The 19,632-nt window shown below is 54.6% G+C and overlaps 8 protein-coding genes across 8 annotated transcripts; 4 read left to right on the forward strand and 4 right to left on the reverse strand.

Annotated features, from left to right (window-relative positions):
- Positions 1–943: 943 nt before the first annotated feature.
- Positions 944–2,042, forward strand: BO94DRAFT_515781 (40S ribosomal protein uS8; the record flags this gene model as incomplete). Its single annotated transcript, XM_025609933.1, has 3 exons — positions 944–1,047; positions 1,330–1,517; positions 1,783–2,042. Exons 2-3 carry the CDS (start codon positions 1,385–1,387, stop codon positions 2,040–2,042), a joined length of 393 nt encoding a protein of 130 aa, XP_025468154.1. The 5' UTR covers positions 944–1,047; positions 1,330–1,384.
- Positions 2,043–2,319: 277 nt separating this feature from the next.
- Positions 2,320–3,870, forward strand: BO94DRAFT_565614 (phosphoglycerate mutase family protein). The gene is made up of 4 exons (XM_025614503.1): positions 2,320–2,427; positions 2,514–2,854; positions 2,967–3,584; positions 3,672–3,870. The coding sequence occupies exons 1-4, from the start codon at positions 2,392–2,394 to the stop codon at positions 3,778–3,780; spliced, it is 1,104 nt and encodes a 367-aa protein (XP_025468155.1). The 5' UTR covers positions 2,320–2,391; the 3' UTR covers positions 3,781–3,870.
- Positions 3,792–6,240, reverse strand: BO94DRAFT_491369 (uncharacterized protein). Its single transcript, XM_025609152.1, has 2 exons — positions 5,587–6,240; positions 3,792–5,525 (listed from the first exon to the last, which is right to left on the reverse strand). Exons 1-2 carry the CDS (start codon positions 5,842–5,844, stop codon positions 3,939–3,941), a joined length of 1,845 nt encoding a protein of 614 aa, XP_025468156.1. The 5' UTR covers positions 5,845–6,240; the 3' UTR covers positions 3,792–3,938.
- Positions 6,241–6,357: 117 nt separating this feature from the next.
- BO94DRAFT_534699 (phosphatidylserine decarboxylase 1) lies at positions 6,358–8,237 on the forward strand. The gene has a single exon (XM_025611610.1). It carries the CDS (start codon positions 6,478–6,480, stop codon positions 8,113–8,115), a length of 1,638 nt encoding a protein of 545 aa, XP_025468157.1. The 5' UTR covers positions 6,358–6,477; the 3' UTR covers positions 8,116–8,237.
- Positions 8,238–8,418: 181 nt separating this feature from the next.
- On the forward strand, positions 8,419–10,079 carry BO94DRAFT_623864 (anaphase promoting complex subunit DOC1; the record flags this gene model as incomplete). Its single annotated transcript, XM_025617178.1, has 3 exons — positions 8,419–8,698; positions 8,749–9,072; positions 9,148–10,079. The coding sequence occupies 3 exons, from the start codon at positions 8,419–8,421 to the stop codon at positions 9,966–9,968; spliced, it is 1,425 nt and encodes a 474-aa protein (XP_025468158.1). The 3' UTR covers positions 9,969–10,079.
- A 4-nt stretch (positions 10,080–10,083) lies between these two features.
- On the reverse strand, positions 10,084–11,683 carry leu2A (3-isopropylmalate dehydrogenase LEU2). Its single transcript, XM_025617179.1, has 6 exons — positions 11,587–11,683; positions 11,512–11,532; positions 11,348–11,416; positions 11,197–11,292; positions 10,502–11,129; positions 10,084–10,426 (listed from the first exon to the last, which is right to left on the reverse strand). Exons 1-6 carry the CDS (start codon positions 11,635–11,637, stop codon positions 10,197–10,199), a joined length of 1,095 nt encoding a protein of 364 aa, XP_025468159.1. The 5' UTR covers positions 11,638–11,683; the 3' UTR covers positions 10,084–10,196.
- A 575-nt stretch (positions 11,684–12,258) lies between these two features.
- Positions 12,259–13,224, reverse strand: BO94DRAFT_464720 (CDP-diacylglycerol--inositol 3-phosphatidyltransferase; the record flags this gene model as incomplete). Its single annotated transcript, XM_025608079.1, has 3 exons — positions 12,259–12,576; positions 12,627–13,003; positions 13,059–13,224. The coding sequence occupies 3 exons, from the start codon at positions 13,222–13,224 to the stop codon at positions 12,259–12,261; spliced, it is 861 nt and encodes a 286-aa protein (XP_025468160.1).
- Positions 13,225–14,188: 964 nt separating this feature from the next.
- ptcA (type 2C protein phosphatase PTC6) lies at positions 14,189–17,770 on the reverse strand (the record flags this gene model as incomplete). Its single annotated transcript, XM_025608090.1, has 3 exons — positions 14,189–15,770; positions 16,756–17,209; positions 17,290–17,770. 3 exons carry the CDS (start codon positions 17,768–17,770, stop codon positions 14,189–14,191), a joined length of 2,517 nt encoding a protein of 838 aa, XP_025468161.1.
- Positions 17,771–19,632: the final 1,862 nt, after the last annotated feature.

A 19,632-nucleotide genomic window follows, 5' to 3' on the forward strand; every position in this document is an offset into this window, starting at 1 on the left:
GGTGACGGCACCGCTGCTGTTGTCGTTCCCCGAGTCGACGTCCCCAGGCGGGAATCCAAGCCGTGCCACTGATCGCTTCCATCCCTCAGATTACTCGGCCGTGTCCAGTGAATCAGCGGGCAGGGCTAGTGTTTCTACTGACCCCCGTATATCACCATCACCGCCCACGACCCTTAACCCAGCACCGCTTATGACTCCTTTCGACCCCCCTACCCCGTCCCTCGCACAAACCCCATCTCCCCCACCCCTCGGCCCTCTGTCCGGCACGACCCCCTGCTTTCGGACCCCCTTCTCATGACATCTCGCAATGCATGTTTGCACTTTTTTTCCCGGTCGTTTGTTTCGATCTTCTCCCTTACTATTACTACTCACTTTGCCACATCTTCGCGCCCCCACATCAGTTTTAATTAGACAGAGGTTCTTTAGCATTATCATGTATGCCCGAGAAGTCATGTATTCAACCCCTTTGAGAAACACTGTCACGAGCCCTTGACCCTGCTCCCGTATCACATCCTACCAAAAGACCTGTATAGAGATTAGTAAAAAAACCTTGGAACAAGCCTAACGTATGCCGAGTAATTGTCAGAAAGTCGTCGGATCTATGCATGTTTCCTGATTGTTGTAACCTTGTTAGCCCGGGCTATGTAGTCCAAGGTGGCAATAGAGATGAAATACAAATGTGGCAAATTGTATCGCTCTTACTATGATACATGAAATGTAGGCTGTTCTGTATTGGTATCGACGGGCCATCTGCGCAATGAGGAGGGTAGATCTCAACATAGCTTTTAGTGGCAGGTTTCAATTGTCAGAGGAGATTAGTGCCCCGATGGCCTGCCTATCTACGAAGATGCTCGAAACACTCGATCTAGGAAAGCAGCAAGGATTCATGTCTAAGGCATCAAGGGGAGGCCGGTCTCACGTGATGCAGATAAGGGCACAAATCGGCAGCCCTAGCGGCCCGCACAGCGCGTGAAAAGTTCTCACCGTCTATCCGCGTCCGTCTTCTCCCAACACTCGATCTTACCCCCGTCGCCGACATCCCTCGAGGTATGTATCAATCATTGTTTCTCCCTATTCTACAGCCTCCCAGCTAGTCTGGGGGAGCAATCGCCATGGAAATTCGGTTTCGGCCATGCTGGTGTAGTAACCGACAGCATTCGATCATCGGAAGACCAGGCAATACGCTTCCTCACTACGGCACGGGCTGAAGAACCCTTGATGATGCTTAGGGGCACTCTTTGCGCTCGAGGACTACTGGTGGCTGACTCTTGGACCCGACGCCTCACGACTGCCACTGCGGTGGTGTGAGGACTGGGCATCGTAAATTAGATACCTCATATCCTTTGATTCCTCGATTTGAGAATCTCGACATCACACCGTCAAAATGGTCAAGACTTCCGTCCTCAACGATGCGCTTAACGCCATCAACAACGCCGAGAAGAGCGGTCGCCGTCAGGTTATGATCCGCCCTTCCTCCAAGGTCATCATCAAGTTCCTTTCCGTCATGCAGAAGCACGGTATGTTTGTCCTCCGTCAACCATCTTCAGACACATCGAAAGAGAGATTCCGGGCACTTGTGGGGTCAGCTGGAGGAGATGAAAAATTCGGGTTGATAACTAGGCGACGGTCTCAATTGACCACGGCTTTCGCCCTTTAAGTGCCCGAGATATTGATGAATGTTTTACAACATGGCGGCGATCTTACAAGTTTCCGGAACCTCTCTTTCTCTGTGTCTGATTAACTTTTAAATCACCGCGACAATTCGCTGACTTCTATCCTCAGGCTACATTGGCGAGTTCGAGGAGGTTGACGACCACCGCTCCGGCAAGATCGTCATCCAGCTTAACGGCCGCCTCAACAAGACCGGTGTCATCAACCCCCGTTACCCCGTCCAGCTCCGTGACCTCGAGAAGTGGGCCACTCAGCTCCTTCCCTCCCGTCAGTTCGGCTACGTCGTCCTGACCACCTCCGCCGGTATCATGGACCACGAGGAGGCTCGCCGCAAGCACGTTGCTGGCAAGCTCCTCGGTTTCTTCTACTAAAAAGTTTACCGAATGTGACTGGGTCAGTGCGGTGTGAGGGATGAACTCTCGTGGCTTGGCGGAGTTGGATCGATACCGGCAGAGATGTCTAGATAGTACTTGATCGAGTGATCTCGCATGAACTGATTCAGTCAACCATATCATACCCCAATGTAGATGCAGTATTCCGTACTCCGTAGCGTATCCTAAAAGTTCAAAGCAGAGCCAGTCCGAGCCATCTGGCCGGGCCGAGGTCTGACCGCCCCGGGATTTCCCCGCAACATCGCCATATCAATCACCAACTATCAATAGTCAACCACAGTTACACCAACTCCTTGTGTCCCTCAATCCACACCAGACAGTTGCAACAATGCCTCTAGACACGATATATCTCACCCGCCATGGCGTAGGTCCATCCATCCCATTTTGTCCCGTCCCATCTCTACCATCTGCACCTCATCACCTCACCACTAACAATATATCTTCATCCAGCACCGTCTAAATTGGACAATCGACTACAAAACCGGCACCTACCACTCTCAATTTCCCACTCCAACCGGGAACCCAGCCGACCCAACTCTCACCTCGCACGGCGTGCGTCAATCCCACGAGCTCGCTGCCCACTTCACCAGCGATGAGATATCCCCGAAGCCGTTCCGCATCTACAGCAGTCCATTCTACCGATGTCTTCAGACCATCCAGCCCTCCGTAGAGGCATTGCGGAAGCAACAGCAACAACAGGTTCAGGAGGACTCTTCTCAGTCTCTCAACAATGACCCCTCCACCATCGACAAACACGCCGACCTAACCGTCCGCATTGAACCCGGACTTGGGTACGCCCTTCCCCTCTCTCCCCTCCATCCCATACCATATATATACTATCCCCCCTCCCTCAACACCCATCCACACCCCCAAAACCTCCCTAAACTAACACCAAAAACCCAGAGAATGGTTCGGCCCAACAACCTTCTTCCACCACCCCTCCCCCGCCCCCCTCTCCACCCTCCAATCTCACTTCCCAAGCATCCTTCCCTCCCCATCCCAATCCCAATCCCCCTCATCTGCCCCCCAAAACCAAATCCTCCGCCCCTCCACCTCCGGCGAAACAATCCCCCAACTCCACGATCGCCTCGCAACAACACTCTCCACTCTAATCACCACCCTCGATACCGAAATCACTCAATCAGAAGCAACCCTTCCCCCCGAGCAACGAACCAGGAAGGCCGTTCTCATCTGCAGTCACGCGGCGCCGCTGATTGCCATGGGCCGGGTGCTTACGGGGAATATGCCGGAGGATGAGGGGGAGGAGGATTTTAAGGTTTATACTGCGGGGGTTAGTACGTTTGTGAGGAGGGGAGGATTGCGGGGTGGAGACGGGGAGGGGGAGCGGAAGGGGAGGGATGTAGAGGGTGTTCTTGCGCCGGGGACGGAGGTTTTGATGAATAAGGATGGTGGGAGTGTGAAGGTTCCGGACTGGAGGGAGGGAAGGGGTGTTGGTGGGGGGTGGGACTGTGTGAGGAATGGGGATTGTGGGTTTTTGAGTAATGGGGCTGAGAGGGGGTGGTATGTTCTTCTTCTTTTTCTTCTCTCTTTTGGGGTCAAGCGATGGTTGATGGTGAAGAATGCTAACGGTTACTACCTATTGTGCAGGCGCTTTTGTGGTGATGAGTCGTTTGATACAGGCCCCATGGCGGATCCATCGGCTACCCCGACTTCGAGCTTGGATTCCTCCGTCGAGACGGCGGGGAGTAAATTGTGATCTTTCTCTCTTTCTTGGGTATATGCGTACGTAGAGATAACTGATAGACTAGATAGTCCCACGTAAAGTGGTCGTGAATGCAGCTATCATACATCTTGTGAAACGACCCGAATACTCAGTATATACTTAGTAGTCGGAATCGAGTCAACAGTGTGTGGTTAATTCTCAGCTTGGGGTATCGTGTTGGGTCCATTCTCTGCAGCTCTCTCTCCGCTGTTCTCGCCGCCGTTCTCTTGCGCTTGCGCGTCACCACTCGTGCTGGCCTCCTCGCGTTGACGCCGCTCCTCTTCCTCTCGCGCGCGCTCGGCATTCCGGGCGGCTTCGGCGGCGTTGCGCACCTCGACGTGTCGTTCACCTACGCCCGGAACCAAGCTCGCAATGAAGAGCGCCACTGACCGTTCTACTCGTCGAAGCTGGTATCGCAGCCCGGCTGGCGGACTAGCTGACCCGGCTCTTGTTCCTGGGTTTTGACTATCTGTGGGCTGGGTGCCTGAGGGGGCTGGGGCCGGTTCATCCGGGGCAAAATGCACCAGTCCTTCCAGGTGTTGCTGCACCGGCGCTACAAGCAGCCGGTACAGCTGCTGCGGGATCCCGGTCTCTGATAAGAGCGATGCGAGAACAGCCAAAGTCACAAACATCACACGAGACCACGTGCCGGGCTCGCTGAACATGTAGCAGAAGAAATACAACCGAACAAACAGCCAGATGCGCCGCATGTTCCGCGCAAAGCTCATCTGCCCGTTGTTCTCCACGCGCTGGTTTAGCACCGCCTGACGGACGATATTCTCCATGACCATGGCGTTCGCATTGTGCAGCTCTGGCGGGGCACCGGGGCGAGGCGCAGAGGTTCCTACCGGGGAGTGTATAGCACGAAGCGCATCAATGGACGAGTGCACGGTATCGGCGCCCCGCGGAGACGCAATCAATGCTTGATACCCGTTTGGCGATGAAAGCAGATACAACGGAGCCTGTCCAGGGGTAGGGTTTGGTGGAGGACCAGATAGAACAGGGGTTGGGAAAGTCCGGGCGTGGGAAACGTGGAGTTGATCGGCGCGGGTGTAGATGTTGAAGACACGGGTAAGCAACGCTTCGATCGAGCCATCGCGTTCGGCCAGCGGATTCTGGTACTGGTCGTCGAGAAGCGCGAACAGTTGAGTCCGAATTCGGATAATATGGTCCATCGGCGGTGCAACCCCACGGTTCAGTTGCTCTTCGCCAAAACCAATCTGATGTCTGAGGATCTGTAGACGCAATCGGACTTCTTCGGGGAGGTTGCTACTGGAGGCTGCTGTGCAGTCCGATGATGTGATGGACGAATGCCCTGGATGCGACAGGCCCGGAGCCATCTGAGGCCATGTTGGTTGCTGAGGGAATGGAGATGCCGTGGTTGTAGTCGTGGTCGTGGTCAACGAGTGTGAAGTCGCCCCCGCGGTACCTGCCGCTGCGCTTCCCAACGGTCCGACCCGTTCTTGCATATCAATCTGTCGCCGAATCGCCTCAATGTTCCGTCGCAAAGCAAGCCCGATCTCTGCTTCATGGGGAACAGCGGGCAATGCGGGACCCCGATACCTGATCTCTTGTCCGTGCGGCAAGTACTGCGGTTGGAATCGGTTCGACGCAAATGGACTCTGAGGCGCAGGAATGCCTGTAGTTCCCCGGGCTATTGGCGCAGGAGTTCGAGCGGAGCTGGTCGCATGGGGTACTGGGGCAGGAGGAAGGACGAGGTGGATGGAATACTCGGGGTCCTAAGTAGCGTTGCTGTTAATGAATCTGCCGCAAGCGAGCGGAAACATGCTGATAACTCACATTGGATGGCTCGAGCAGATCACTCAGCGCCACATCATCGTTTGTAAGGGGCTTTCCCCGGTAGATTAGCCTCTGAGTCTCGGGCGACGGTTCGCTGGGAATTGTCTGGGCGATTCGCGCCTTGAGAGCGGAGACGGTGATGGACGGAGAGATATCGTAGAGCGTAAATCGGTTGGGAGGAGGCAAGGATGGACATAGCACATGTAAGGCAATGCTCTGAGACTCTGCTAGAGCGGACGGGGTTTCAGACGAGGTCATTCTGGGATCGTTTTGTCCTTCTGGGAGATAAGTGGAATTGCAATCACAGGCGCATAATCGAGGTCGCTACAGCCCATGCAGTAGGAGAGAGTAGCAAAACAATTGGAACAAGCTGGCGTGGTTCGTTAACGGAAGTGAAGACAAGATAAACGTGAATAGCAGACAACTGGCAGGAAGGAGCACGAGTCAGGCAGCATGGATCCACTGAAGAAGTATACAGGAAGCCGGAACGATGACGGTGTCCTTTTCAACACGCGACAGGTTACATCCACCACCACACCAGCCAGGCAGAGAACAAACCAGCGGGGAATATGGCCTGAGACACCAAGATTGACTGCACCAACCGGCTGCCCGACATAAAAGAAGCACACGACTGCACGGATGGTAACCAGGCAGGGCCGGCAGCAAGCGGAGGAGAAGCCGCGCGGACGAGGGGATTCTGCCTGGCGGTGAGAGAGAGACCGCGATGCCGATCACGGGTTTTTGTGGCTTGTCATGAGATTATTGTCGATCTGATCCTGCAATTCACAGCCTCTGCCCCCGGTCATCCTTCCCCGTGCTTGAGGGCCGGTGTTTCGCACTCGTTGCTTCTGTTCCCCCTCTGGGATGACTTGCTCCGAGTAGAACCGCATTATGGCCCTGTGCCTGTCCAGCCGTTCTGTACTGTGTCGCCGGAAGTTCACAGTCTCCCCTCATGGGGAGAAGGTAGGATTGATGGAAGTTTCGTTGCGGGCCACTGGTCGCCGTAAGACCGGTGCCAGGCAGTTTTCACAGTCCTGGAAGCAGTATCAGCACCAAAACTCCCACGAAAATCCTCCCCGGAGCACCTTCGGCTCCCGCCTCCGTTTTGCCCTGCGCAACACCAAGGTCGAATGGTATCCCATCCCCGTCGGCCTCGGCATCGGCCTGCTGGGATTGCTGCAGTTCTATAAAGCCCAGCGTGCCGAACGCGAACGCGCTGAGAGAGAAGCCGCCGGCGAGTCTCTGGATTTTGAAAAAGTTTCTCCGCGTCCGAAGCATCGATTGAGCGGACCATGGCAGGTCCAGATCATGTCCACCTTGCCGCTCAAGGCCATGTCCCGGCTGTGGGGACGCTTCAACGAGATCGAGCTGCCCTATTATCTCCGTGTGCCGGGCTTCAAGCTCTACTCCTGGGTCTTTGGTGTCAACCTGGATGAGGTTGCGGAACCCGATCTTCACACGTACCCCAACTTGGCGGCCTTCTTCTACCGCAAACTGAAACCGGGGGTCCGGCCGTTGGACCCCGACACTCGCGCTATTCTCGCCCCCTCCGATGGACGTATTCTGCAGTTTGGATTGATCGAACGTGGCGAGGTCGAGCAGGTCAAGGGGGTCACATACAGTTTGGATGCACTACTAGGTGCCGCGACCCCGAACCATGCAGACCACACCGATAAGTTTACCGACCATCAGGGAGAGCCGGCCCAGAAGAACGAGGCCAAGATGCTGGCGGACGAGGAGTTTGCCAAGATGAACGGCATCTCCTACACGCTCCCTACCCTTCTGGCAGGAGACCAGAACGGTGCACGGAAGCGCTCAGCGTCCATCGATGCGTCCACTCCGTACAAGGCCTCCGCGGAAGCCGAAGTCGAGGCAGACCTGGCTCGTGGAGATGGTGCGCCGTGGTACGCCCCGAAGCCGACCTCGAACAACGCTCTCTACTATGTCGTGATCTACCTCGCCCCAGGTGATTACCATCGCTTCCATTCGCCTGTGCCGTGGGTGGTGCAGAGCCGCCGTCACTTTGCAGGCGAATTGTTCTCTGTGTCGCCATACCTGCAGCGCCACCTGCCAGGCCTGTTCACTCTCAATGAGCGTGTCGTGCTGCTCGGCCGCTGGCGCTGGGGATTCTTCAGTTACACCCCAGTGGGTGCCACCAACGTGGGCTCGATCAAGGTGAACTTTGACGCAGAGCTGCGTACCAACAGCCTGACCACCGACACCGCGGCCGATATGGCAGCCGCTGCAGCAGCCAAGCGCGGCGAGCAGGACCCGGGCTTTGTGGAGGCGACCTACCTTCACGCCAGCCGAACCCTGGGCGGCCATCCGCTGCAGCGCGGTGAAGAGATGGGCGGGTTCCAGCTGGGTAGCTCGATTGTGCTGGTGTTTGAGGCACCAGTGGGCACTCGCAAGTCGTTTGATGCGGGCTGGGAGGAAGGCCACCGTGAGGGTGGATGGAACTGGACCATTGAGAAGGGACAGCGTATCAAGATGGGTGAGAAACTGGGATATGTGGACGCTGATCACTAGAATGAAAATGGGTGGAATTTAAAAGCCGATTTAGAGCAATGCACCGCTGGCTGCGGTTACCTATGTATCATATATTTATTGTACATCCAGCTATGCTGATTTAATACCTACTGTTACTGAACTCACTGAATCTTGCCTGAACCCTCTCTTAAAACATATGATTGTAGCGTGAATCAACTGATAACGACCACGTGACCGATAACAGCCATGATGAAGCTTCCCATCCAGAATCACCACTTCTCAACTCTCCCCTCACCTCCAACCATGGCCAATTCACCCTAACCACCCTCAATCCGATCCAAAATGCCCCGTCATCACCATCTCCTCCGCCGGAACCCCGCCCCCGACACCACCTCCCCCTCCGACACCGCTACAACTCACCGCCACCCACCGCAACCGCCTCCGGCCCCCAACGCGCCAGCCGCTCGCGCCTCGGCCACCACGCGCAATGGCAAACTCCCCCGTCGCAAGGCCTCTCCATTCCACAACTGCATCCGTCCTCGGGTCCCATTGATCCAGACCACCCCCTTCACAGCCACCCAGGCCAACATGCAGCCCACCACCCTGCCGCAACCGCCGCGCTGTTCTCCCTCTTCGGACGTGGCGTGCATGGCCGTCCGCCGAATCACCCAGGCCACCAGATGATGGACGAGGATGATGAGGAGGATATCGTGGAAGAAGAATACGACGAAGGACCCAGCGAACATGTCCACGAGCAGGACCACGACCAACTAAATCGTCTCCGTCAGCGACATCACCATCGTCGACTCCACACACGCTCTGTTTCCTCAGACGAACTCCTTTCAACTCAGGATATACATGATCGGGACGAGCCCTCGGTGATAGAAGAAATCGACCCAGAATTAGGACATCAACACGAGGAGGAAGAAGAAATTGAAGAAGAGGAGGAAATTGACCCCGAACCAGGCACCGACTCAGAAATGCTCCACGATCGCGGTACATACAAACCCCCTTCTCCCCTCCCCTTCCACCCACAACCCTCAACACCCAACTAACAAACACGGTATACAGAAAAATCCCCCACTCCTCTCCCCCCCAACCTCCGCGAAATCTCCTCCCTCGCAAGCTGGACCGTCTCAACCCACAAACCCGGCTGCGGGGTTCTCGCTCTCCGTCACCCCTCGCCAACGCAGTATTGGCAATCCGACGGCCCGCAACCCCACACTCTCACTCTACACTTCTTCAAATTAGTGGCTATTGTGCGCATCCGGGTTTATCTGGATTTCGAGATGGATGAGAGTTACACCCCTACGAAGATGACCTTTTTGGCTGGCATGGGCGGGAATGATCTGGTTGAGTTTGCGAATTGGGAGGGGGAGGGGCCGTGTGGTTGGGTGGATGTGGAGTTGGAAGGGGTGGGGGGTAGGAGTGGGGGGTGGGTTAGGAGTACCAAGTCTGGTGGTGGTGGTGGTGGCACTGGTGGGAGAAGTGCTGGAGCTGGGATTGGGGGAATGATCAAAGGGAAGGGGAAGAGAGGATATGTGTTTAAGGACCATGGCGGGGGGAGTGATGAAGATGAGGACGAGGATGAAGAGAACGATCCATACGCAGGCAACGTCCTCAAAGCAATGGTGATCCAGATGCGAGTGATCGAGAACCACCAGAACGGAAAAGACACTCATGTGCGTGGATTCCAGGTCTTCGCCAGAGACGACGAGAGAAAAAGAGTGGGCAATGCCCCCTCGGCGTCAGCGGATGGCCGCGTCCGGAGACACAGCGTGCGACGCTCGTTGAGAGGCAGTACACAGGAGATGGAGGGCCCGGAGGCGCATGCTAAAGTGGTGACTAGTCTCGAAGAGCCGGATTGGATGGGCGAGCCTGTTATTCGATAGGCAGGTTAGTTTCTTCTACTGTACTATGGCTGGGGTTGGGATGGATCGCATTACGTTACGGAGTTCGGTAGATACCCTTTATCAAGCATTACTACTACGACTACCTTTTCCTAATTCATTAATGAAGCAATATATTTGATTAGATCGGTCATATCTCATGCGGCAACCCGCCCAAAACTACTTTTCGTATCATGCCTTTAAAACCCAAGCCTTCCCCAATTGATTTTCCTACAAGAGTTTCTCCAACTCGGCAGCAACAGCATCACCAACCTCCTTGGTCGTAGCCTTACCGCCAATATCGCCCGTACGGACACCCGATTCGATAACATTGCGCACGGCAGCCTCAATGGCGCGGGCATCGTCGAAGTGACCAAAGGAGTATTGCATCATCATAGCGACGGACAGAATAGCAGCGACGGGGTTGACGATACCGCGACCGGCGATGTCAGGGGCGGAACCTATATGAAAGCATTAGTCCCAATCCTTTTTCCCCGGGGAGTATGACAGAGAATTGACACAGGGAGAACACATACCGTGGATAGGCTCATAGATACCATTAACACGAGACTTTCCATCAGGAATACCACTCAGACTAGCACTAGGCAACAGACCTAACGAGCCAGGGATAACACTAGCCTCATCACTGATGATATCACCGAACAGGTTGCTAGTAACAATGATACCGTTGAGCTTGCGGGGCTCCTTAACCATGATCATAGCGGCGGAGTCGATGAGCTGATGCTCGATCTTGAGCTGGGGGAACTCCTTGGCCATGATCTCGGTGACAGTCTTACGCCACAGACGACTGGTGGCCAGGACGTTGGCCTTGTCCAGACTCCACACCGGGAGAGGGGGGTTGTGCTGCAGGGCCAGGTGGGCGGCCAGACGGGTGATGCGCTCGATCTCGGCGCGGGAGTAGGGCTCAGTGTCCATGGCGTAGCCGCTACCGTCGTCTTCCTTGCGGTCGCCGAAGTAGATTCCGCCCGTGAGTTCGCGGATGATGTTGAAGTCGACGCCCTCGCAGACGGAGGCCTTCAGGGGAGAGTGCTCGACCAGAGAGGGAGCGGCGAAGTTGCAGGGACGGAGGTTGCCGAATGTGCCCATCTCCTTGCGGAGCTTGAGGAGGCCTTGCTCGGGGCGGACGGCGCCGGTGCCCCATTTCTGTGTAGGGGTTAGTGATGTGTTTTTGTGTTGTTGAGGGTATTGGGAGAGGGAAGGGGGGGTGTACCGGTCCACCGATGGCACCGAGGAGAACGGCATCGGCGTTCTTAGCGGCAGTGAGGGCCTCGTCGGTCAGGGGGCTGCCGGTGGCATCGATGGAGGCCTGGATATGTTAGTATGGTCGGATAGATGGACGGTGTGGATAGAGGGGAACGTACACCGCCGAGCAGGTGGTCTTGGAGGTTGATGGTGATGTCATCACGCTTCTTCTCGATGACACGGAGGACCTGTGATGGGAACCGTTAGAGTTGGTGCTTTTCTCGGAAAATTAAGCTCGAATCGCAGCCGGCGTAGCTGAGGGTAGCTGAGTGTAGCTGCTCACCTTGATGGCCTCTGCGGTAACCTATGGAGCAATGGGTTAGTCAATGGTCTGGGCTTGAAGTCGGTGTGAGCTCACCTCGGGACCGCAGTGGTCACCGGCAAAAACGACGACATTGAAGGCAGGCATGATGAGAAGCAGGGGGTTTAGCAGGGGGTTTTCGACGAAGGCAGACGGAGGGCGAGGTATAACTTATACGGACTGGCGGGGCAGCGGACGAGGCTCCCCGCGCCGACACCGGAGCCACTGCCGGCCCTAGGCCCCGGCCGGTTTAGGCTCGGCGTGTGTACTTTTACCCACGCTTACCACCGGAGTTCCTGACTCACAAGAGATTATTGATCAAACGGTGTCCACTCCCGTGGACCGGATTAAAAATGCTATCGACGTGGCGGCGCCAATTTAAATAACACGAACAATGAAACAGGAAGAAAGAAAGCCATGCACGTAGAACCACACACCAAAGCATACCTTCACTCGTCCCGCTTTGCCTCGAGACGTCTGTACACCAGCCTCATATGCCACCCTCATCACATATACTAAGACATGACCGATATCCTCGAACCGGAAACAAGAAGAAAAGAAGTATGAAGAGGTCATAACTGTCCAGAAACAACCAGAGCACCAGAACCATGCAGAATACTTGAACCGGTCGGAGAACCGTCAATCCACAGAACCGAAAATATAACCCAAAGGGCATTATAGCTTGACTTGACGACGAAAAGGAAGCCCAAGCCACGAGCTCACACCAGCTCAGTTCTTCTTGCTAGCGCGCAAGGCCTTCCGGCTGGCCATGTCACCCTCCACCAGCCACTTGCTCGCCTTGACCAGCTGAACCACGTTGATGAACTGCTTAAGGGCCATGATGGGGGCGGAGATACCCGTAATCACCCAGGGCCAGAAGCTGTCAATCTTGTTCGCCCGGGCCATCTCCAGGGCACCCGCACTCCAGGGGCTGGCGGTGCTCACCGGCTGCAAAAGGGACGGGGACAGGGTGGGGGAGGAGAACGACAGCAGGTACAGTCCGATGAAGAATAGTTCATTCAGCGCGCAGCAGATGAACAGCACCGTCTATGGGGCTTGTTAGCATGTTAATCGAAAAAGCACAGAGAAAGACAAACCCTGCTGTGGTAGTACTGGTACAAAACCCAGCTCCGGCTAGCCTCCACCTTCTTGTGGCTCTGGCTGGAGCCACCCATGCTGAGAGTCGCGTACATGTGCATGTAGTGACTGGCCATGTCTAAAGCGATCAAGCTCTGGAAGATGATGGCCCACCGCGGCCAGGCAGAGCTCAGAAACACCAGCAGGCACGCGGTCGTGCACCGATCCGTCACCATGTCCAGAACCGCACCAAAGGTGGTTGACTGGTTATAGTACCGCGCCGCATATCCGTCTAGGGCATCCAGCAAACACGACACGCTGTATAGAATGGAGCACGTCCGCGGGTGTAGGGGCATGTAGTAGAGCGAGGCCATCGTCAACACAACACGCGCATATCCTAGTCCCTCGAAGTTAGGCTTTGGCCGACTGCGATAGCGTCGCGAAGGTCTTACCAATTAGATTCGGAGCGAACAGGAAAACATTTTCCTGCACATCATCACCGACAGCGTCCACTCCGCTGCCTTTCGACGACTCCTGGAGGGTACCGTTGACCGCCGGCGATGGGTCGGTTGCTTCCAGCTCAGCGGCGGCTTTTTGTGATCTGGTACGGGGGCCCATCGTGGCGGAAAAGAAATGGAATATATGGAGTGAATGGTTGAAGCGATTTTTCGGCAAGTTTTAAAGGCGAGGACGTCTAACGACTGGGAGTTGACGGAGGAAAGGTCGTTCTATCCGAGGGGTTCCACGACGGACAGCGAGTGGACCGTGTCCGCAGCAAGCTTCAAGTCGATCGGGGAAGCAAAAAATAAGTTAGGCTAGGAGACTAGAGGGATGGAGAAAAGGTTGTTAGCACGTCCCACCGTGTCTCACCAAAATTGGCCACGAGAAAAGGCGAAGCCGGAGGGGGGAAAGATGACGGTGCCGGGGATTCTCCTGAAAGCTTTGTGCAACACGTACCTCTGCTCTTGCGACGCGCCAGGACCAAAAAATAACGGACCACGAGGGTGGAGAGAACAACAGGAATCGATGCAGCTGCACGAGGGGTCAGGACGAGGGATGCTGAAAAAGATTTGAGCAGCGCCTGGGAGGAAGACGAGGTTAGTCAGGAGAGTCAAATGGCCATGTGTGAGGTTTGGCGATAAGGTTGGGGGGTGATAAGAAGGAGCCACTGACGATGGCGGTCTCTTCGATCCCTCCGCTACACTCCGGAGGTGAGGCAATTGCACTGACCCAGACGATCAACCAGAAATTTCTTTTGATGTAGATGTCGCAGATGGACCGATTCCAAGCGATGAGGTGTCAGAAAAGAGCTGGCATGGTCAGGAGAAGCTTTTCTGCTTGCGGCCAACCAACCGTGCATTCTTTTCCTTTGCTTCCGGTCCGGGCCCGACCAGAATGACCGTGGCCACCGATCTGCCCATGATTACTATTGCAGTGCATCCGAAGAACAAAAGAGATTAGTTGTCAAGGACTGCGTATGTACAAAAATAAAAGATGCAAAGTCTTCCGAGCAACGCGAAAAAAAAGAGAAGCATAAAATAAGCTATGTACAACGGGCATTTTCTAGGGGAATTCTTCATTATCATCTCCGTGACCTGCGCGGATCTGTCGCTTCTTGCCGACGCCATTCTCGAGACTCCTTCGTCCCCAGGCTGCCGAGTCCTCCCTCCAGCCGTCGCTCCCAACCGCCTAGTCGGACCACCAGGCAGGTGGCATTGTCGCCCTCGCGCGTCACCTCGGTCGCAAAGCTGACTACATCACGAGCGCCCTGGTCGGGAGTCCTCGCTTCTTTGACAATGTCGACGACTTCTTGATCTAGCAGCGTGCCGCTGATCCCGTCCGACATCAGTACCAGGAACGAATACTCGGCCGGCCCCATCTCGATGCGGTGGATCTCCGGTTCCGCTGAGACACCGATGCGCTTGGACTGGACATCCCCGAAGGACCGAGTGTTGGCCAGCCCGCTCATCCGCTCCTCTCCGAAAGAGTCCGTCACAAAGGTGGCGGCATACCGTCGCAACCGACTAGCCTCGATGGGTGACGAGGGATGGTGGTTGGATGTGACCGGAATGGCCTGACCTGTTTCGGTGGAACATAAGAGAATCCGAGTATCTCCGACGTGCGACACAAGCAGGCTGGAAGGGGCGTTCGGATGCCAAAATGGCATCGGGGTCGGGGTGGAGATGAGCGCAACACTGGCTGTGCTGCCCCCTTTAAAGCGATTGACTCCGCCAATGTTCAACGATCGCGAGCGGTTGGGTCCATACAGAATATCATCCTGATGCATTGGCTGGCCAACCTTCATGAAATCATCATCTCTTTTGGCTGCTTGCGCTGAAACAAACTCCAAGTCGGTCCGGAGAAAGGCATACTCCAGGATCTCCTCGATGGTAACTCCCTTACCGGAATCTCCATTGACCGTCAAGTCCTTTCCAGAATGCGAAAAGTGGGCGGGAACAAATCTCTTAAAGTAGCCACCGACCAGTGTCTTCCAATTCTGCACCAGGATCTTCTCCAGTTCTTCGATTCGCTTGGAGTTGCCGCCCTGGACGATCGGCAGCGCTCCCGATGAGGGCTCCGCGCCCAGCGGGAAGTGGCCGCTCCGGTCTTGTCGTAGACTGGACTGCAGTTCAAACGCAGCCGCCGTATCTTGAATGTATTCATGTAGCCAATCCTTCAAGAATGTACTACACTCCGTTCCGCCATGACCGTCAAAGACTCCAAAGTAGAAAACCTGCGGATCCCCGCTCGCAGTGTCAGCCCCGCGGCTCTCCCTGGGGGCAGGGTTTGCGCCAGTCCGCTTGATGGTTAAAGAGGCTGGTGGACGCTTTGCAAAGGCAGGTAGATCGATGACGCCAGCCTGGTAGGAGTCTTCATTGTAAGGCCGGGTGCCGCGGGAACTGTGGGCGCCAAAGTGGTGTTTTGCGCTCCGCAGTGGGATGCGAACGACAGTGGTATCTCGGTCGACCAGGGGCTGGAATGTGGTTGGAGAATGGGAGATCTCGCCCGTATGAGGGACTGATGCAGAATGAGGAAGTTTGTGGAAAGGCGTCAAGGGACCTCGGGGATCCGGGTGAAGGGAGGAGGAAGGCAAATGAGTGACGAAATAGTCATGGAACTCGCGACGCTTGGTGGGACGGATATCGTCTGGAACGATGTACTTGCTGGAGTAATGACGATGCCCAGACAAAATGATATAGACTAAACGAAAACCGGCAAGTCAGTGGTGGTTGAGGCGCGAATGCAGGACGACCACGCAACTCCAGGCCGATCTGGCTGGGCGCTTGAGGCCCCGGAGATAAGAGAATCTGGGGGAGGCTTACGATACTGGTCGGCCAGGGTCCGGGCCTGGACAGAGACTCGCTTGGCGGGAGACCCAATCATGAATGCCGGGGCATTGGCAGGCTGGTATGAGGCGAGGCAAGAAGTCTGGGAGAGCGAAAAAAACACGAGCACAAGGAGGCGCCGGACACGAAGCAGGAAGAAGGTTTCCTGCCTTTTATCGGGAATCCGCGGGGGCTGCTGATTTTGCGGGCCGAGCGTTAGGTGCGGCGGAGAACCACCACGGCATTTCTTCCACGCCTCCCCGTGCGCGCTGCCACGCCCTCGCCGCGGTAACAGTGCGATGATGGATACCAACGGTGAATGCTGTAAGCCAGCAGCTGTGCATCCAGCGTGTTGCTGGCGGGGAATGTGTGGTTTTGCAAGCCTTTCATCTCCTCCGCCTCCCTAGTCCCCTGATCTACTACTTACTCCCATACTTGCTCCATCTACTCCACACGGGACTACAGGATTAAGGTGCGCCGGAAGAAACCTCAATATTTACATTGTTGGGGCTCTTTTCTCCATAGTTTATTTCTCACTCTCGCGGTTCTTGGACCTATCTTCCTCCTAAAGACAGCAGTTTGAAAGCAAATCCCACTGGTTAGAAAAGCATATCTCCTGAACTCCTGAGCCATATTCCACAGGGCTAACTACAGATCTGTCGATCACCAAACTCCTTAGCAGGACGCCAAATCCACGATAAACCATCCAACAGCGCACACAAAGAAGGAAAAGAGCAACCATCAGACCAGACAACTAGCTGTCGTTGCCCGCCGTTCTGGCTTCGTTGTTGGCGGACAACATAGCCCTCAGTGGCCGGGCGACGACAGCAGCAAGACTTCAGCCAAGTACACCAGCTTGCTCTCTTGGTTCGCAAGGTTGCGGATTCCAATGATTGGAGTGATCCCCAGTCCCACACGGTTGTCGTTGTTCTTCAACGCCTGCGGATCCCCCTTGATGAAGTAGTCGCGGTTGATCATCGTCATGGGGTCGAACGGCTCATTGATCTCGGGGAAGTCGAAGCGGTACTCAAATGCATGCCTGAACATGTCGACAGCGAGATTCTGGGCTTCGGACATGATCACGGCGAGATCTGCCCAAGCCATCCCATGCACGTTGTGCTGGTCATTGGTGAGCGGCCCAATGCACTGCCACAGCGTCATGACATGAGCATGCGCCTTTTGCTTGGAGAAATCGGCGAACTCTGGCACCTTCATAGCTCCCTCGACAACGGAGATCATGGCGCTTGTCAACATGTCACGGATAATGGCCGGAGTATCTTTCACATTGAGTCAGTATTCTATGCGAGTTATGCGAAGATGAAGGTGACAGAAAAAGTAACCAACACAAACAACCTACCCTGGCAGACCTGCTGCTTGAGCTCTTCAACTCTCATGTCGACGCTCTCTTCGAACCCTTTGACGGCCGTGAACTTGAGGGCCTCGTGGACGATGTAGTAGTTGATCGCCTTCGTTAGCAGGGTGGACCGGGTCGACGGGTTTCCCAACAGATACGCGGCGTGGTTCTGGTGCGAGATCGCCATCAGGTAGTCCTTGACGGACGCATCCATGTCCATGTCCTGTACGAAGTCGGGGAGATTACCGTGCACCTGGCTGAACATGTCTGTTTTATGGAACAGGTCCCTGTACCTGTGGGCGAGCTGGTCGATCATGCTGCCCGTCTCGACAGGTCCCTGAGAGCTATCCGATCCCGCGGCCGCATACTGCGGAGGAGCCTTGAAGAGGTCACGCGGGCTGTGTTCATGCCATCTCGAAGGCGACGATTTAGCTGCTACCGCGACAGCGGCCCTGGCGTTGGCGCCCCTCCTGCCCGATGGCATGTTGAAGCTGGGAGGTGGCTGATCGAAGACCCCACCACGACGGGCACTGGGCGTGCTGAATGGCGAAGATGAGGCAGTGAGCAGGGAAGTACTGCTGGCCGAGTATCTCGATTGGTGGTTCTTTTGAGGGTACTTCGGCTCAGGAGATCCCTTGCTATGGTCATCGTTCGCCAATCTATGCTGCATGATGACCTCCTGCAGCTGGTCGATTTTGGTCCGGAGAGTCTGGATGATATCCCCGTCGAGTTTAATCCGCTTCTGTGCGTCGCTCAACTGGGCCTTTATCTGGATAGCCTCTGCACGGCGTGCAGCCAGAGCCGCCCGCAGGGACTCCGCCTCGCGTGCTGGATGCTGAGGCGGAGTGACCACCTGCTGGGGCCTGGGAAAAGCACCGGGGGTAAGCCGATGTCTGGAATCAGGAGAGTCACTGTACGAGGAGGGAGACACCGGGAACTATGTAAATCGAGAGCTTGTCAGCCACAAACGCACACATCATAACAAAGCCCAAATGCAGTTAGTTCACACGTTCACTCACCCCTCTATTAGAAGCCATGGCGACGATGTCGTTGATGATGTCGTCGATGATGTCGTCGTGCAGCAAACAAACAGCTAACACCCTCACTCTTGTGAATCAAAGTAACGTAACGTAACTTGTTCAATATCTCACTGAATTAAACTTTAGATAGAAGAGGTAATCTGATCACCACACTAGAAGTAATCCGTTCAACACACCAAATCTTAGAAACTTAGTATGCACAAGAACGTTCACGAGATGCAGAGAAAAACACAAGATGAGATAGAACTCCAGCAATAAAATAAACCACACTCACTTGTCGCGTAACACCCCACACAATCAATATTCTCTGGTAGGTAAACAAGGACAGTGAATGAAGGTCAGTCTGTCTTTGTTGTGTTTGGATCTCCACTGTGTTGCGAGGGTGGGGTGGGGTGGGTAAAGTGTTACTTCTTCGTTTTGGGGGGAGGGGGGAGCTGGGAGGTAGTAGAGCAACGGAATTCTGCTTGGGCATTATGTGGGATGTGTTTGTGGATATGGATGTCATCATGAGGGTGTGTGGTGGGGGGTTGACGGGGAGGTGACGGCGAGATGGGATGTTGAACTGACATAGGGATTTGGTTATCTATCTACTATCTATTATAAAGTGTGCACTTGTCATTTGTGATAGAGGATTAAGACATATTATAGATATATCATTTGTTGCATAGAAATTTAATTAAGATGTGTGTTGTAGATAGACGTCTATACAAGTACTAGTATAAGTATTCTGTGGTGGTGGTGGAGGAATGACGGGAAAGTAATAGCGACAGCGATAGTAGATGTTGGTAGTCTTCATTGTATAAAAGCTGTTTACAACGTTGGAGAACTGTATGTCCCATATTCTACATTAACTAAAATACTGATATCATGAGGGGGAAGTCGCGGTAGGAAATATAGAGGTAGTCTTATTATGATTATAAAGATTATAACTATATCCATGTCCTTGGTCTGTCTGTTATAAGTAGTGACATGATGGCGGGAAAGTCACGGTGGAGTTGCAGTTTTCACACATAAACATGGATTATTTAATAGTTTAGAATGATGTGCATGGCATATGTTTGCAGGTATGGTGTTTCATGGTCATCTCTCCAAGTAATCTGCCTATTTGTAAAAGCATACTAGCCGGAAAATGATGGCAACAGACGGATTCTATTCGAGAAACGTCTACTTCAGGAATAAGAAGTCTCGGCAGGATTGGATGGGCTATTGTGGCCTGGGTGTTGCCTTGGTATGAGATGGACCTCTGCGACTACTTGTGTGATGAGAAAAGATGGAACATGTTGGCAGGATGAGTCTCTTCATGAGA

Source organism: Aspergillus sclerotioniger (genome assembly GCF_003184525.1).
Source record: "Aspergillus sclerotioniger CBS 115572 chromosome Unknown BO94scaffold_12, whole genome shotgun sequence".
NCBI lineage: Eukaryota > Fungi > Ascomycota > Eurotiomycetes > Eurotiales > Aspergillaceae > Aspergillus > Aspergillus sclerotioniger.